Source organism: Geospiza fortis, unplaced genomic scaffold (assembly GCF_000277835.1).
Source record: "Geospiza fortis unplaced genomic scaffold, GeoFor_1.0 scaffold11, whole genome shotgun sequence".
Taxonomy (NCBI): Eukaryota; Metazoa; Chordata; class Aves; order Passeriformes; family Thraupidae; genus Geospiza; species Geospiza fortis.
Window position 1 is genome coordinate 2,920,019 of NW_005054304.1, and position 18,650 is coordinate 2,938,668.

The window sequence follows — 18,650 nt, forward strand, 5'->3', positions numbered from 1 at the left end:
ACTTTTAGAAGAGAAGTTTCTTATTAACCTTATTAACAAGAAATAAAGCAAAGTGGATTTTCAGTGCCCAGGGTAAAGCTCTACTGAATCTGTGGGCTCTGTCTGTTGAAAGTATTTTATTTCCAGAGAGAGAGAGGTAAAAAAAATAAAGAAGCTGAGAGAGTAAGCATAGGATTTTCTTTGAGTGACCACTGAGAAAAGAAGACCGGAGATGTATTCCATGCACTTTGTATTTTTGAGGGTGAAAAATTGATTCAAGGGCAAGTTCTGATTGGAGAAGAAGTATAAGAGGATGTATTGGGTTGGTATTATATAATATTCCATCAGTTTTAATGGTGTTATAAGTAAAATTTTAATTCTGCTTTTCCTTCATTCAGTTATTTATAATTTTATAATTAATTTGTGAAACAAATTAGTCAGATTCCCTCTTCTCTGGGGGTGTATCGACAAGAATAAATGTAAACATCTGGTCCCAGTTATTTTCAGTTCTCTTATCCAATAGTGTATTTTTCATTACTTGGGGAAGGAAGCTGTCTGTATATGCTTAGGACTGATTGCTTGGGAGTATAAAGTTAAACATGGACTTGTAAAGATTGCTGTTTGCCTTGGAAGAAAATCAATGAATTTGCTGGGTAATTTTTGTGTAATCAAATTTAAAGTTCTTTGACTTTTCAGCCTGGTCCCTGTCCTAAAGGCTGGATATAACCTGATGTTCATTAATCTTCAAAGCTAAATATTTGAGGTGTTGGTGGTGTAGACTTCAGTCATGATATTTGGATGCAGGCCATTAGTAGCTGCCAGTAAGGGAAAGAAAACAATAAGTGAGTAGCCTACTACAGAAACAAATGGAATGTTCTGCTTGGAGCAAACATTATTTCAATGGCATTTCTTCACTGAATGAGATTTTTAACCTCTTCCCTAAAATACTCTGCCTGTAAAATAAGGTGTGGAGTATTCATAATTATTGTAGAAGTGTTCAGATTTTGATGCTGTTCAATTAGCTGTGCTACCCCCCCCGCCCCCCCCATTTGTCTTTCCTCAGAGGGCTGATAATAAGTAATTTTATTACTTTTACTTTTTTTACTTATTATTTTACTTTATTTACTCATTTATTACTTATTTTTTCACATAGTTCTTTAATATGCTGATGTTACTTTACAGGCACTGAAAATGCAATGACATAAAACATTTTTTCTCATGTTAAATCCAGAATTATTTGTTGACTAAGTAGTCACAGGCTTTGTGATATAAGCTCTTAAGAAATGTGAGTTTAAAAAAAAACAACTTTTCTTCCTGTGCTTTCAATGCATTTTCAGAAGTAATATCAGAATTTCAGAAGTCATTATAAGCATATCAGAGAGTAAGATTATAATCATAGTTTATGGTAGATTATATTACTATGCTTTCTGCAGAGGTTAATTGTGAGCTTGAGGTTTACAGTGTTGTATCTTGCAGAAGAAACAGCTGGAGTCCACTGAAAAACACAATGTCTAGTATTGTTTTGTACAGGTTCTTACCACATTGCAATAATTGAGTGCTTTCTGTTTTATGCTAAATTCTTGCTATCTATCATGCATGAACTGATATACACCTTAAATATATGCATCCCAAAGTTTAAGATTAACTTATATCAATAAAAAGAGCACTCTGGGGGAAAACAAGGAGCTTGTACTTGTAGGAGCTCTTTGCTTCAAATATGTTACAACAAAACCAGATAAATTTCTATGTTATTCAAAAGCATAGCTCAACCAGGCATCTGAATTTAGGGTACCTGTCAGTTGCAGTGCTTGGGAACATTTCTGGATACATTTAAATAACTTTGAGAAAGCATATAAGTATCACAGTAGAGTCCAATGAATAAAACTTTCACAATTAATTACAAATGTGTATCAGTGCCACTCCAGAACCCGGATCTCCCCTGCTATGAGAGCTGTAAGATGTGTGGAAATGATGGCATTATTCTCAAGGCAGTGGTGACTTTGAATGAGTCATCAGATTTCTATTCTGCTAGCACATAAGGATCAACAAAAGTGGAAGTAATACTTTATCTGAAGTCTTTACAGGCTGAAAAGTTTAAAGCCAGGCAGAACTAGTGAGAGAAAGGGAGCAAGTACAAAGCAATGTTGGGAATCTCATAGCTGATTCCCACAACATACAGCTAATCCACAAACCTGGTTTTGTCTGTGTGTGTTTTTTAGACTGTGAGCCTTACGAGACCTCAATAAGGAATTCCTTTAGTCCTTTCTAAAATAGCTTAGATATTTCAAAAATCTGCCATATCTTGCAAATTAATGAAGGGTTTATAAGTGTTCAGTCCTAATCCAGCTCTGCCTTGATTATAAGCAGAGTTTATAAGCTTAAGGTCTGATTGCTTTTCTAACAGAGCAATGGTATGCCAGAGTTCATCACTTTGCACCTACCCCAAAAATTTGATTTGATTGCGCCTGATTTATTTGAAAAGGTGTAATTGTTTTATCTGTGATCATGGATAAAATATGGTCTATTTGGTATGTTGGAATTTGATAGAAACTTTTCTGGTTGAAAGACCTACTGAATGGGAGGGACTTCTAACTGTAATTAATTTGTTAGGGCAAAAAAAATCACAGGATTCTTGCAGATTTTAACAATCTCAATTGAAACTGAGGTGTAGGATTTTCCCTGTCACTTTACCATTGTATTGAAATTGAACTTTTATTAAGTCATTGCAGAAATAGATGAAAAGGTTCTGATTATGTTTAAGGGGCATTTCACAGAATGGCTGGATTGGAAGGAACCTCTGAAGATCACCTAGTCCAATTGCCCTGCTAAAGCAGGTTGCACCTGAAACAAGTTGTACAGGATAGCTTTGAGTTATGAAGCTTAACTGTTAATTACTGGATATAGTTGCTGAACAACAACTTAAAGATGGATCATGACATCTTTTGGTTTTGGAACATAAAAAGTCTAAACTGTTTATTTTCTTGTTCTTAGTCAAGAAATTCTTGCTAAGAATCCATTCTTACTAAGAAATTGTTGATTTTATATTTTGAATTGTTTATGGCAAGTGCTTTTTAATTGAAAACTGTAATGTATAAATAATTGAGAGAAACTCAGCATAAATTCATGAGTATCTATGCAGAGGAAATATGCACGTTTAAGCAGAATTTCCCCAATTGGTTTGCCTTCAGGCAGAAATAATTTATATTCAGATATAAAAAAGAGAATGTTAATATTGCAAAATGAAGTACTAAAAAGGTTTAAAAAAGCAAAAGTTAAAATTGCTTGTGAAATTTCATATGCTTTTGTGTGTGTACAATTTGCAGCTTTATTTTAATTTTATAAAAACATAGTTTCTTTTAGGAGATTGCTAAGTGTAGGCAGAATAAAATTCACCTGTGGGATGGGTGGCCCACATGCACCTTCTACATTAATAGAGCTTTATGTTGTTAGCTGTGCTGCAAGTCTGCCAAGCTCACTTAAATAGCAAATCCTCCATAGTATAGTGTAGGAACATTGTGCTTTACAATCTGATTGCATAATTGCAAACAGCTGGTAAATAAAACAAACCAAGGGGACAGCATTTGTGACGAGGGATTCATTTCTTCCTCACTACCTGTGGAGTGCAGAGCTGTCACTGATAACGGAATTGCTACATTGGAACAATCCTGCCTGTCTATCTAACTGTGTTATGTTTCCCCCATTGGGCTATGCCCAGTATCTGAGGTCTCCATACCATTGTATCCATAAGCCCAGGTTAGACACTGGAGGAAGGCAACCTAAATTAATCCAATCTCTTCATTCAGGAGCCAAAGCAACTCAAATTATCAGCTAAGAGATAGGTTTTTCTATATTTTTGTTTGTGTTGGTGATTCTGTTCTGTAAGCAACCTGTCTTGGTACCTTTGTGATTTTTGATAAAACAAGAAGCTCATTATCTTTCTCCTTTTTATAATGACATTTGTCATTGTGAGGACCAAAACCAGGAAAAGTATTCAGAGATATATATTCCTATGTAATTTTTTATAGGCAGCTTGTGTGCTAGTTAAAACATGACAGTGGCCTAAAGAAGAGCCATATTTCTAGAGATTTAGAGATTATCTATGCTCTCAGACAGGAGCCACAGGTTTGTTCTGCATTTGTACAGTACCCTTTCCTCTGTGTTTCTACAGCACTTGTACCAGGTGAGGTTTGGTGTGTACTGTGATAAACTAAAGCTGGATGAGAACATGCTGCTCCCTGGCCAAGCAGAATGCTGCTGTCTCAACATGTACAGCAAATTCTACCTGCCTTTGTTTGTCTGGAGTTTGGATCAATGTCTATCCTCAAGATATTAATTTTCTATAAAAGTGGTGGGAACTTGCTGTCCTATGGACTCCTTACCAAATTTGGTTGAAACTCACTCCAAATGTAGTTGAAGAACAGGATGATCGTATAGATTTGTTCCCTGTGAAGCCTACCCTAAAAGTGTCTCTTTGTACTGTTCATTGTCTGGAGAGAACATACACATTTGTATAACAGACCAAATCCAGTAGTAACCACTATCATTGGTTTATCATAATATTCCCTCTCCTTGCCTCAGGTTGAATATCCCAAACTACAAACTTTTCAGCTTTATTCCTAGTTGTGATTATTTTTTTTTCTCAAACAGCTTATTCAGGAAAAGGCATGTAGGAATAGTTTAGACCTAGGAAAACACTCACTTGTTTCCAAATCCTTTGTCTTTAACTACATAAACCTGTTGCTTAATTTTAAGTTATAAAGAGTCTCCGCATCAGGCAATTTAAAGACAGAAAGAAGCTTTCCATTAATGGGGCATTAAATTCTGCATACCCAGTTTGATCACTGAAGGTACTTCCACTCACTGATTTTCACTATATCAACTGAAGTTAGTTCTCCTTTGTTATGCTGCATTTACTCTGTCTCACAAAATGGTTATGTTGTTTTCTGATTGCTTAAGAATTGAATGTATAAGTTGGCTGGGAAAAACTTAATAGTAGAGGATAATTCAAAGAATTTATGCAGCAAATTGCTAGGAGTTACTCTTAGGATATTCTGTTTTTCTCTGTCAGTCAGAAGCAGCCATAAATCCTTCTAGATTCTTGGCAGGACAGATTGAACAGGTTTATTAAATAATTGAGCTCATCCTCCTGCAGGTGCACAAAGTAGTTCCCCAGCAAATGACATCTTATTATTACAGGGCTGTTACTGGTATTGAACTAACAAGTACTGTCTTGAATTGATGTTATAGAAATTAGAAATATTTTCAGCTCAAATTAGCAGTCTTAAGTCTGAAAAAAGCTTCTGAACATGCAACATGAAAGAAAAAGGGACCTGTTAAGTTCATAAAAATATTCTTCCAAAATTATTTTTTATTCTTATTTTTAAAAGGTTTTTGTTGGTAATGAAGGTATTTTGAATAAGAGAACTCAGGAAAAATTCTGTAGTGATCCTACTTCTGAAAAGAAATCTGTGAAAATGTAATACTTTCTACATGATTTCACTTCACTTGTTTTAAATCAAGGTTTATTATTAAACACAAGGAAGTAACAATATTCTTTACACTAAGAAAAAGTAAGTTTCCTTAATCCTTTCGTGGATTAAGGAAACTCCCACTTTCCTGGCCTAACTCTTGAAATGAAGAATCCTTTAGTTCTGCTGTACACCTAGAGAGCAGTCTGTATTCTTGCTTTCTAATAAGCTCTTCAAAAAATATTCACAGCAGTGCAAAGGTGCTGATTCTAAACTCTGTCATTTGCATTGTCATTAAAAGTTTTGACATATGAAAAAAGAGTCCTAAATTAGTTTCCGTTCCTATGTGTTCAGTGATTGTAAAGTTCATTTTCAAGTCCTAAAACTACTGTAAAAAAGCTGTGGCTGTTTACTTGAACTATGAAAGATGTATCAGGAATATTTTAGAAAAAACATTTGATGTGTGCTTGAATATAGTATGTTGCACTCAGGTGAACTGTTTATATAGGTACTTCTGTACAAATCATATTCTAAATGTTTTTGGTATCCAGTATTGCTCTGTTTGCTTTATCTGCATGTTCATAAGACTATGACATTTAATGAAGAGATCTTTTTAAAGTATTGATAGCCATCAGTAAATTATACTCTGTTTGATCTGTGTTAAAGATTCAAAGTCCAAGATATTTGAATAGAACTTAGAATGAAAATGTAATTAGGTTACATCCCTAAAGTCTGATATATCTTTAAACAAGACTGCAAATGAAACTTTATTAAAACTTCAAATGAATTATTTCTTTGCTTTTTTAAATTCTTTTTCCCTCTCTTCTCTTTCATGTCTATTACTGACATTGCTGCTTGTATTTTACCTGTCTTTTCCAGGGTATTTTAATTATTTACTGCTTAATGACTGGTACTGAGATGAAGCTGCCCGCTCACTGAGTTTTTTTTTCTTTGCTTCAAAGCTTTGAGAGGTCTTGGAATATTGTAGCTGGACCAGCAGTTGTCATCATAAACTTTCCTCGAGGCAGTGTTTCCTTTCAGTAATTGATAAAGGAGGCTGTTTCCAGAGGTGCCTTTCCAGTGTCACTGAGAGCTTCCAGGGTTGCATGTCCTCAGCCATTACCAATAATCTGGAGAAACCATAGGTAAAGCAAACACAAAGCTGTTAATAAAAATATATCTTGCTCTTCAGAGAATCCTTCAGGTTGGCTGGGATCTTAGCAGGTCATTAATCCAGCTGCACTTCTGAAGTGAATCATCTGCACCACAGAACAGCTCCAGTGCTGGAGCGCTGCATCGGATAATAAATTTATTATTGGAAGCTATGGAAAGTAATGAGAACTGGGTAGAATCTGAATAAAATGTAAACACTGACCAAAAAAAAAAGTATTTAAACCAAAGCAAGCATTTGACATGACTTAGCAAAAAAAAAAAAAAATTAGTGAAACTAATCTGCTTCAGTGTCACTTTCTCTATTTAAAAGGTAATGATCATATTAGTCTTTGAGGTTGAATACTAATATAACTTGTTTTCATTATTTCTGTTGAACTTTAAAAACTCCTAAGCTCTGAAAAACAGAATTGCAAAGTATGTGCCATTCATCCCTGAGTTTTCTGCTCCCTTCCCTTTCTGCATTTAGATATCCACCCATAGACATTGAAATATTTGTGAAACCTGAAATGGGAGCATCCCGCTGAGTGTGGGCCTGCTCTTATCCAGAGCCTGGAGTCTTACAGTGTGAGCTTCCTGAATGCATGTTGCATCTTGGGTAGCCTTTGCATATTGAACAGAGCACTGTGCTCTGCAAGCATGAAAGAGGGCTTGAATAATACTGTGAAGTAAGAATTCCATTCTCTCTAAAATGGGTGTGTGATCATTCAGCTAATGTTCAACATTGTTTGAAATGTTGTCCTCCAGATTAAAATAGATATATATGAAAAAATGCTTATTTATATATAATCAAAAAAATCAGAATGTGGCATGTGACAAATGCTGCTTTCATAAAATGTGTTAACCTAAAAAGATAAAGGAATTTTAGTTGTAAACCAGAATTTTGCATGTTGGTTCATTTGAATATGAATGTAAGACAGACAAGTTAGTGAAATTTTCATCTGGGACCTGTTTGCTTGTCTTTTCTTTTCCTCTTGCTGGTCCACAGTACACCATTCCCAAAGCAGCTGTCATTTCAGCTGCCTGTGGGAAAACCCTCCTGTTTGCAGCTCAGGAGTGCTGGCAGCAGAAGGGGAAGGCATTAGAGAGCAGCCAGGCAGCCAGAAAAGCCATACCTTGTGAGGTGTCTCTGGGAGAAGCCTTTAAGTAAGCCCTTTTTAGAACAGGTTTGATATCCCAGTGTGCTGGTGGTGTGATACAGAATCTGTGAACTGTCCTGCTGCAGGTTCTACAGTCTGCACTGCCCTCTAGGTTTGTGTAGGTGTATTTTGAGTGCTTGAGCTTTAAGGCAAGTAATATAGGTCCTCAGAGGACAAGACTGCATATGCTCTAATGCTCACTGGATTACTACAGTTACGATTTTCTTTTCAGACAACACACATTTGTTTAAGTAATGTAAACAGAAATAATGTATCATCCTCTAAGGTGCAGTACCTAAGACTAGGCTGGCAGTCCTTCACCCAGAGAAGGGAAGATAAAATCCTGTCCTTTTGCACTGCAGTCAGTCAGTCCACCAATGCTGCATCTCAGGTTGTGTGAAGCTCAACTTTCCTTTTCTCTCTTCCTCTCTCATTTGTGCCTTCAAGTGCTCTACTTCTCAGGCATGGCTTCAGCTGGCCTTAGGCAACTTGGACTCCAGGTAAGATCTACTGGTGTATTGGCAGACTGGAGGAATGGTCAGAATACACCATGATGAGCCAGTGTGTTCATTGCAATATTCTTATGAACTGCCTACATCATTTTGCTAAAACTCGTGGCGGAATCTCTCTGAAAAAAAAGAAAAAAAAATCAGCTTCTCTAAAGTAAATTCATATAAGGTTTTACCCATTATCTTAAAAATACTCACTTTGATTGTTGGCTGATGATTGGTTTTGTTTGAGATGGATCTTGGAGAGTTATGAAACCACAAAATTTTATCTTAAATCCTTTCTTTTTTTTCTTGTTTTTTCAATTTTTTTTTGCAAAAAAATTGAAAAAACAAGAAAAACCACAAAATTTTGTCTTAAATCCTTTCTTCTTTTTTCTTGTTTTTGCAATTTTTTTCTTGTTTTTTCAGCTGGCACATGAATTCAGGTTATTGCATGTAAGAGCTGTCCCAGTGGCTTCTTTACAATTCATTTTACTTCAGGAGTCCAAGGTGGTTCAACTGAATGAGAGGTGTTTGCTGAATGAGAGCCTTGTTTTATGTTTCTTGTGAGCCCATCTCGGTTAAACACTTTTGTAACAATCTCTGTGGCAGACTTAAGTATTTCAGCATGAGTAGTGCTGTCATAATTGAACAGAGAAACTGAGCTTAATACAAGTAGTTCAAGCAGTTAGACTGAAATGTAAGCATTTATCTTTTGAAAGACGATGGCTTTTTTGGGTTTTGTTAGCGTTAGCTGATGCTTCAACCAGATTTTGTGTTCTCATTGTGTAGTGAAATAACTGATGGCCAAAGCTGCTCTAGATTAAAATATGCTATCATATACACAAAGTTTATTTTACCTTTAAGTTGTTTTAATCTACTGCGGGATATTTTCTGAAGCCCTCAACAACTGTTTGCAATTTAGAATTAAATGTGCTTCCGGCTTCTAGTGGTGCTGCTGGGGCAGGTTACCTAACAGACCTGTCACTTTTCTTGTGCAGTTGTTTCTGTGGCATTATTTTCATTGGCAAATATACGAGCTGATAGAAAAGGAAATCATTAGGTGCTCTCAGTATTGCTGAGGCATGGAGCTGGAGCAGGTCAGTAACTGCATTTTGCAGATTGTGACATTTTAAATTACCTGTACACCACTGGAAGCAATCTGTGGACCTAATTAACATCTCACCTAATTAAAGTCAGGAATGTATGTAGAGAATGCTAGATAGTTCTGCTCTGCCTTTATTTGTTAAATACCACATTATTCAAATTTGAGTCTCTAATTTCAGTACTGAAAACTTCAGGTTTGTGTGCTGTTTTCTTAAGTGGGAGTAACTTTTTTTTTTCCTCCTTCAAGTAATCAATGCACTGCTGAATGAGTTCATTTTAATGCACTCAATCATGCCTCTAATGTTTGTAGCTTACGGGCGCAAGCATCAGTAATGCAGGAATGTTATATGGCTTTAGTTTGGGCCATTTCATAAAATATTCATGGAATCAAAAATGTGCATCAAAATAGCGGCTGGGAGAATTACATTTATGTGCCTGCTTTTATGGCAGCTTCACATTTAAACCCATTTGTGTTAATATCTAGTCAATCTTTCTACTTAAAAAAAAGGCAAAATAGTAGTCTTCATATATACCCCTTTTGGTTTGGTATCTATTTTGATATAAGAAATCTGTATTTTTTGATTGGGTTTTAAGAAGGAGAATTATAAACGAACTTTTAGATGATGTAAAAACATTTCTATATTGACAAAATTGCAATGAATTATTTTGCTTCAATGAATAGATTTAATTTTTTAATTTGAAGCAATTTAGTGAAAACTGTAGCACAAATCTGTCAAAATTTCTTATATTCATATATAATTATTTAAAACTGATTTCCTACTCCCAAAATTATATTGTGACAATGTTAGCCTCCCATGCTTAAGATTAAGCTGTTGCTGATGGGATTTCCTTTGTTATGCCCTGAGTTATATTAAACTATAAAAAATTATTAAAGTGTAAAATTTTGGTACTGGTAGTACATATGTTGTAAGAGTTATCATTCTGGTTTTTGATTCCTTTTTTAAGAAGAGAAGAGAGACATCAGAGATTCTTCAAGTCCATTTGGTATCCACTGAGATAAATTCTGCATGGCAGTGTGAAAATAAATATGCAATTGCTATTAATGTTGCCAACTGAAAATAGCTTTACTGCTTTGTGTAACATTCTGCAAATAGATTTTTCAAACATGGATTTCCTAGAAACACTTTCTTGATTTTCTCTTTGAATTCCTAGACCTATAAAAATACATTTCTGCAAGCTGTTTCAAGTGGTTTTCTTACTCCATTGTTTTTTCTCCTCATTTTGCTTTTTTTGGTCTTTGTGTTTTTTCAGTTCATAATAAAAGTAATTTAAAACTCTGCCTTTTCACTGCCTAAGGAAGATAAAAATGCTCTTATTCTCAGCAATGTTCTGCAATTGGCTAATTGCTGTCTTTTAATGTTTTTTCAAGGTTTTCAGATGGTGTTCTATGAATGTCTGCGGCCAACACTTGCAGCAGTTCAGTGTTTACAAATTAGAATGCACTGGCCTGATCAGTTCCAGCTGAACTGACTCATGACAAGGAGTAAACTCACCAGCCTCCTGAAAATATTATTTTCCCACAACATTTGAGTGTCACAGAAGCATTATGGATTAAATAAATAAGCTGATGTGTCACTTGCCAGTGGCAACAAAGAATTTCAGTTTATTTTCATGGAAGAATAAATTCCAAAGTCTTAAATGTTTTACCTTCCATGAATTTGAGAAGTCTCCAAATAGCTTGTTTTATTTGAAAGAGTCTTCAGTAAGCAAATTCCCAGCCATGTAAGGCTTTCATGTCAGGAATTCCATCTCTTCCTTGTTTAGGAAACGAGCAGGTATTTTGGCTTTCTGTGCATCACTTTCTTTTTAATATTTCTATGAACAGATTGTTTTACATTTTATTGTGTAATCTTTCTTGGTAATTCAGTGAGGCCAAATGTAATATAGATCCATTTGAATATTACCAAAATATCATATTACTTTATCATTTTGAAGCTTGATGTAGATGGATTGTTTCCAAAGAGGTTTCACTGAGATCTGGCATAAGGAGTGTCGGGTCACAGCTCTTAGGGTTAGGTCAGCTCCTGAGAACTATGGGGGGTATGGAATGTATGAGTTCCGTTTCTAGTCTGATCGAAACTTTCTGAGGGGGATACTGCAAGAAGGGAGCTTGGGTAAGAATCACCACACCTGATAGTTCCAACAACCTGATCAATAGTCCTTAAGTTTGCGAGTCTTATTTACCTAAACAATGTGTCCTGTTAAGTGATCATGTCACAGTGTCAGGAGAAACTCAGATACTGTTCAGATTCATGGTGATATAACTCGTTTGTTTGCTGCTTCCCATTCTTACTGAAAGTTTTTGAGCAACACGTGAATCAAATTCTAGTAAAGAATCTATTACACATGTAGTTTATCCCAGTAACTCAAATGTATGATAATACCCTTTCAAAAGAACAATCTATTTATTAATGAACTTTGGGGAGAATTCCAAGGAAGAGTGTATGTGCTTATGAGAAACCAAGTGAACAAAATACTGGCTCTACCTATTAATGTTACATTTTAAGTCAACTTTCAGTCATTTGTCACAAACCCAACACGAGCTTCTTCAATATCTTTAATCTGCCTTTATCAACATGAATAGCTGGAATTCTGTTAAATTCAGTTTTGACTGTGCTCTAAGAAGTTAGCTGAACTGGATAGACAAATTGGAAGCCTCTTGAGAATGGACAAGGGTTTTCAATTGGCTTTAGCAAATCTACATGTCTATTTTCTGTTACATCTGCTGTCAGCTTGTACTGGTTGTGATAATTTCTCTTTGCCTTTCTATTTGTGCAGTCTGATGTCAAGTGTCTGATATTTTGGAAAGAAGGTATAGAATTTTTCCTGTTTTCCCAGTGTTTTGGGCCATCTCTCCAATACCTGTCCCTAGGTAGAATGGAACAGAATAAAGCCTGCTGACTCCCCTTTCACCTGGCACTGCACTCTTCAGCACCTGTTGTATCCTCTGGGATTCTTACATGAATTTTAGGCTGTAGAGCCATAAAATTATTTGTCTATGACACTCATTTAATTCATTGTGTCTTTCTTGTGCTTGTCAGTTTTAGTTGAACTCATTTTAATCATCAGAGAAACTTAATATGAAAATAAATTTAATTCTAATAAAGATGAGTTATGTTTTATATTGCAAAGTTGAAAGCATGGTTATAAAGGGGTAACATGCAAAAGACAAATCTAAATTGAGTTAATAAGAGAAATCTGTCATAGCTGTTCTGCTGCCTCTAGGTTGGCTGGAGGCCTGGGGAGATAACCTCATTTTCTCAAGGAATGCTTAAAGAAGATACATTTCCAAGCTTTTCTCCTTTTCTTTTCTATGGCTGGGAAACAACTTTTCTGCTTCCTGGTTCTTTTTGCAGTTTGAATTCAGCACTGTAAAAAAAAGACTGCCAAACAGCAATAGTTCCTTGTGAATCACATCTCAGAAGAGGTGCAAACTACAAACATATAAATGAACCTATTTTATGGGTTTTTTTTCAGCTGTTAATAGAAATACAGTTAATATATTGATGATCTATGGGACAAGATTCCTCCATCACATACACACTTATGAAGGCAAGGTCACATTCACAGTTCTCCCTGCTACAGAAGAGTCTTTGCTAAACAAGATATTGTGACTAGAATGCTTTCTTTAAAATTATTTTTACTGTAAATAGTCTTATCTTACCTGCTTCCCATCAATACCCATTATGTATGAGAAGAAGCTTTTCTGTTCTTTCCAAGAGCTTTGAATTTTCATCGTCCAGCAGGTATGGAAATCTCCTAGATTGATTTTTATGCACAGAGGTAAATCCAGCTGAAGGTAGAGGAAAAACTACTTGAATGTGAAAATGAATTGAATTCTATCTTCAAACTTTCCTTTGCCTTAAAAGTGTTTGAGTAACTTATATTTGAAGACCTTGGAGTATATTACTTCAGGCTCAATAATTAATCTATCAATGCTTAATGCTCTTGCATTATTATCTAGTAAATCTACTAGATAAACTTACCAGAGTTGGCCTTGCAATAAGTGCTGAATAAATTACTTTGCATGATAGTTCCTTTTTTCATTGACTAATTTGTTTGAATGCAGATTTTTAGTTTTTCTCCACAGTTCTGATACCTTTATCCCTCACACTTCAAATCTTTCACCACAGGTGTTCATTATGGAAAAAGAAACTTGAGGAATGGTTTCAGTTGTGATTATTTATGCATAGATGCAATTTTAATGTATGAGAACCACAAAGACTTTATGAATCTAGAATAAATTTATTTTCTAGAAGATCCTGACTTTGCATCCATGGAATCACACCCCTTCAACATTGGGAATTTACAAAGGAAAACTAATTGAAAATATGATAAATTTAAATTAGACCGTTACTGTGAAATTTGATTGTATTTTCCAGTGATCTGTGGGTTAGGTATTGAAGAGTCTTGAAAAATCTGTGGAATGTTTGCCTGAAACTTACTTATAATGATAAAATTATTATAGACTACAAACTTTAACAATTTCTGATGATTGCACTGATTTTAATTGTGAATGACGTTTTTCAGGTCATATCACGAAAGCTGCTGAGCATTTTGAAACATTTTATGAGCTAACAGAGGGCACATCCTGGAAGGATGAGACAGGCTGCACTTACACTTCACTGGCATGTCAGCATCTCTGGAGAATTTATACATTGCTAGCAGACAAAATGCTGGAAAATAAACAACACCATGAGGCCATCAAAATGCTAATAAAAGCTTTAAAGATGGCAAAAGAAGGTAGGTGGAAAACAATGCCTTCCTATTCCTTCATTCAATGTGCAGGCCATGATTTTCTCAAGAGTAAAGTAGAAATTGTCAGGGATTTGAATGGGTGATTATTTCCTATGAAACTCAAAGACAGATGCTGTCAATACTCTTGCAGATCTCACTGAAGCAGAAATGCCTTCTTGCTGACTACAAAGAAACTTTTAGGTTCCTCAAAGCTTTATCTCCAAAAAAAACATGACAACCTTGTGGGAACAATAATATAAAACTGTGAACCCACAAGCAGAAAGTGAAGTCACTGGTGGAAGCAGAGGTCACTGATTTTGAGTGGCTAGTCACTGTTGATTGGGCAGTTTTTGACTGATATTATTTGCCTTTTCACTCTACTTTAAAGTAACTTTCAAGTTACTTTATACTTGAAAAAAACAGGTTTTTATCATAAGCAAACAAAATTTTCTACCTTAATATACATAAATACTTTTAAACCGAAAGTAAAATATTACAGAATCGCAGAACAACAGAGGTAGGAAGAGAAACCTCTGGAAATCATATGATTGTCCTGAGCAGGCTGCTCAGGACTACATCCAGTCTGGTTTTAGTATTTCCACAGGTAGAGCCTCCATAACCACTCTGGAAAGATTTACCCCTGCTCAAACACCCTCACAATGAAGAAGGTTTTTGTTTAAATACATATTAATTCAATATGTATCAACAGATCCATTAGGTTTTTTTAATTTAATCATGTATGCCAATTATTTAATCTGTAGCCCAGTCTTTGACTAGTAGTTGGAATAGATAAACTGTCAAAAATGGCAAAAAATTAAAATACTTTCCAAATTTAAAAATAAATTCTGCAACAAATAACATTGTGACTTTATAGGTCATAATACAAGCTTGTAGTATTTTCTACAGCTATTGTCTGTAACACATGCTTGAATTACAGCTACAGTTATACTCTTAATATTAGGTATAGTAACTAGAAAGACTGCTATGAAATTACATATGAATGTCTTCTTAATGCTAGTGAAAACTGCTGGATATTACATGATTGTCAAAATGCATCTTACGTCTTTCCAAAATTTATTTTGACCAGGCAGGTGTTCTGGTTCCCTTTTTTCAAATTTCAGATCAATCACTTCCACAGCTTCCTGAGGCATGTAGCACTATGCACAATATATGAGCTATTCTCTTTAAGTTTTAGGAACTTCTTTCTGAGGAGTTCTCCAGTCCTCATTCCAGAGCCATACTGGCTACTGGATGTTATCTGTAATCCACTCTGTCCTTCCGGACCATCATCTGTGTTTATGCATTTTAGGAATTAGGATTAGATACTACCTGCTTCAGACTGTCAAATCCTCTTAAGCGAGGAAGAAAGTTCTTTATGTCCCTAACAACTTTTAACTTACTATTCTTCTGTGAAACTGTATTTCTGTATCCTTTTGCCTTATTATGCCTTTTAAGGAATATTGAATATTGGAAAAGACCATCAGGTTTTGAGTTACAGGCTTTTAATAATTGTAAGGAACATATTAAGTGCTATAGCTAGAACACTACTATGGCTTCAGCAATTATTATCATTCAGAGAGTTTCAGAACTAGGTGTAGGCTTCTGTGTGTTTGGACAGGAAAAGTCTACAACTGTAAGCAGACAATCTCCCTTTTCATTGTAACTGTATTTATTTATGCATTTTAAAAAATACCTTGATATGCATTTATTCTTCAGGTTGATTTTTCACTATTTATTGTGTTGGAGCAGATGGATATTGAGAACAGAAAAATTTGATTTTTGGCTATTTTTAATATAATTTCGTCTACGGGGTTTTTTTATGGCTACTCATGTTCTGAAGGGAAATTTTTGAATATAGTATGATACTTTAAGAACTATGTAATTAGTTTATATTTATTTTGGTATCAAATGGATTATTTTCTCTTGAATGAGCATGCAAAAGAACCAGCAAACAGTGTTTGTTAGACTGGTGTCAGTGAAATAAAACCTAGCATGGAAAGGTGAGATGCACCTTAGCAACAGCCTGTCCAGAATTTTCTATAAGTACTGCTTGCAAGTATAAGTTTTCAATTTTTTTTAGCTATTTTACCCTACAGTAGCTAGTAAAACAGACAGGAGAATAAGATGAAAGTAGTCAACTGGTGGTTCTCTCTTAGTGTTTCACCAAGATTCACATTAGCAAAATGTGTGGGTCGAGGTATATTTTGTGTTTATATATTACCTATTAATAATAAACCTAATAAACCTATAGGTTTATTACCTGTTTGTACCTACTTTTATTTTATATTGAGTATGTATAGAGAGACAAGTATAATTTTCTAATGTGAAGACACTAGGACTATGATTAAATAATTAATGACGGAGAACCTTATACATGTTGATTTGATTGTACTTTATTATTGGAAGATTTTTTTCTCTGACTTTGCTGAACTTCCTTGGTGAACTCCATAGCCTTTATTTTTAATTACTACTGTATGTTTTCAGAAAGAGATACATGGGGAGGGTAAGGAAAGGGAAAAATTTATTACAGTGTTTTAACATTTGTATCTTGCTTAAGAACCTGCAAGAGCTGTCCGTACCAATGTCATTTTGTTCAGATCATGCTGGTAACTCTACCTTTTACCCTTCCTTTAGGAGGTGATATAAAGATGCACGGAGAAGCAGCCTATTGCTTAAGTCTGGCATACCATTTTTCTGGAGAAAATGAGACAGCTTTAGCAGTAAGTTCATTCTTTGATTTAGCTTTCTCAATATCTTCCTCTGCCTCCTTAGTTTGTTTGGTATTTGCAGAATGGGAAGAAATTTGGAGAGACTTGGCTCATGGACCTTTCATAACTTTGTCTAGTTCTGTAGGCAGGGATCCATGTGGCTCAAGCATTTGTGTTTCCAGTAAATTCCAGAACTGATTGAGTCTGGATTTTCATGCTTGGATCTGTAGAAATAATATAAATTGACTGTTCAGGTTATATGTGACTAGCCTTCCTTTTCTTGTATATATGCGAATATCAAACAGTGTCTATTTACTAGGTTTTTTAAAACACCAGTATTGCAAATTAGTTTGGTACAGTCTCTTTGTGGGAAACAATGAAAAATATATCAGTTCACACACTTAGATTGCTAGAACATCAGTAATTTAGAAGAAATATGAATTGCTTTTGAAAAGCTGTAATGCTGATGCAATTTCTGCTGTGGATACTTGAGTTCAAGCTCCTCTTCTGATGTTTCCCTTGAGCCTTAATAATTCCATGACAATGAGAGGTCTGCATGTGGAAGTCTGTTCTAGAAGGAGGGTTTCCTTGCTTCCTCATAGGTCAGTGTGAGAGGAAAGATAAGCAGCAACTTAATTTTTTTTACTAGTCATCAGTCACAGTCCTCCATGATCCTCTTAGAAATGTTCGGTGGAAAATAAATTTGGATATTTTGTTCATGATTATTGCAATTAATCAGGTGGATAATTCCTCTTTCTGTTTGTTCTTGTAACTGCAGAATGACTCAGTATTGTATTAATGAACTTGTTTTATAGAGGTCATTCATTGTGGGTATGTGTTCTGATGGTTTTTGTTTTGCTTGTTTTTCTCAGAAGCAGACCAATAGAAGTCCCAGAATGAATTCAGCATGTGTATCAATATTACTTGCTTGGCTCTTGTAATGTAGGATGTGTTCTAGATTTCTGTCTGATTTCATTTTTGTTACAATTTTTTTAGAAGCTATTGACCACCTTTATACATTATTCTTCAATGCTGAAAGTCCTATCTTCTGTATAAATCAATTGAATGATGGAAAGGGGGAGCCTGTTCTCAGTGAATTGCAGTTAAACCTGTAGCTGAATGTAAAAATATTTCAAAACTAAAAAGCTCCAAATAATTTTATAAAATTGTATCTAATAGTTGTAACAGCAACGAGAATATGATATTTGATCTTTTACAAGAAGGCAGTGTGATAGATTAGACAAGAGTTTTTTGTACTTCAGTTTAACTGCAATTTTTTTTTGCCTGACGAGTATGCTGGCATTCTTACCTCAGCAACTTTTCTCAGACTCTCAGAAACTTAATTTAACTTTTCATTACATCTAATATACTGTGTGAATTCTGAAGAGCAGCGAGATAAACAAATGTGCTAAATGAAGAAGCCTGCATCTTATTCTCTCCAGAATATACAAAGGATTAAACTACCCTTGAAAATGTCAAAAATATTAGTTGTCCTAGTATTGTTTCCTCAGAATAAATTTTGACTACATTTTGTAGCTATTCCCTTCCCTTCGTTGCTCCTCTGTGTCTCTTGTCAAAAAGTTACAGCAATCATTCAGAAGTTGCATTTCTTTTTGTTTCATGCAGATTTTTTTTTACGGAAGCTTCTGAAACCCTGAATTTTTAATGTACTCATTTTAAATATGTAACCAATAGGTAGTACCTAATGTTTTCAGTCCTAAAAACACACCTGTCGGTTGAGGAAAGCAATGTGCAAGGGCAAGAAGGTCTCTGTATACAAAAACAAGTTACACATTATGTTAAAAGTATAAAATGTTATTATAACAGTAATGG

At 35.0% G+C, this 18,650-nt stretch overlaps 1 protein-coding gene across 1 annotated transcript in view; it reads left to right on the forward strand.

Moving 5' to 3' along the window:
- Positions 1 to 18,650, forward strand: part of TTC29 (tetratricopeptide repeat domain 29) — a 114,363-nt gene that overhangs the window by 30,305 nt on the left and 65,408 nt on the right. The window contains exons 6-7 of the mRNA XM_031066457.1: positions 13,903 to 14,115; positions 16,744 to 16,829. Coding sequence (XP_030922317.1) covers positions 13,903 to 14,115; positions 16,744 to 16,829 — 299 coding nt within the window. The remainder of the gene's footprint in view (positions 1 to 13,902; positions 14,116 to 16,743; positions 16,830 to 18,650) is intronic.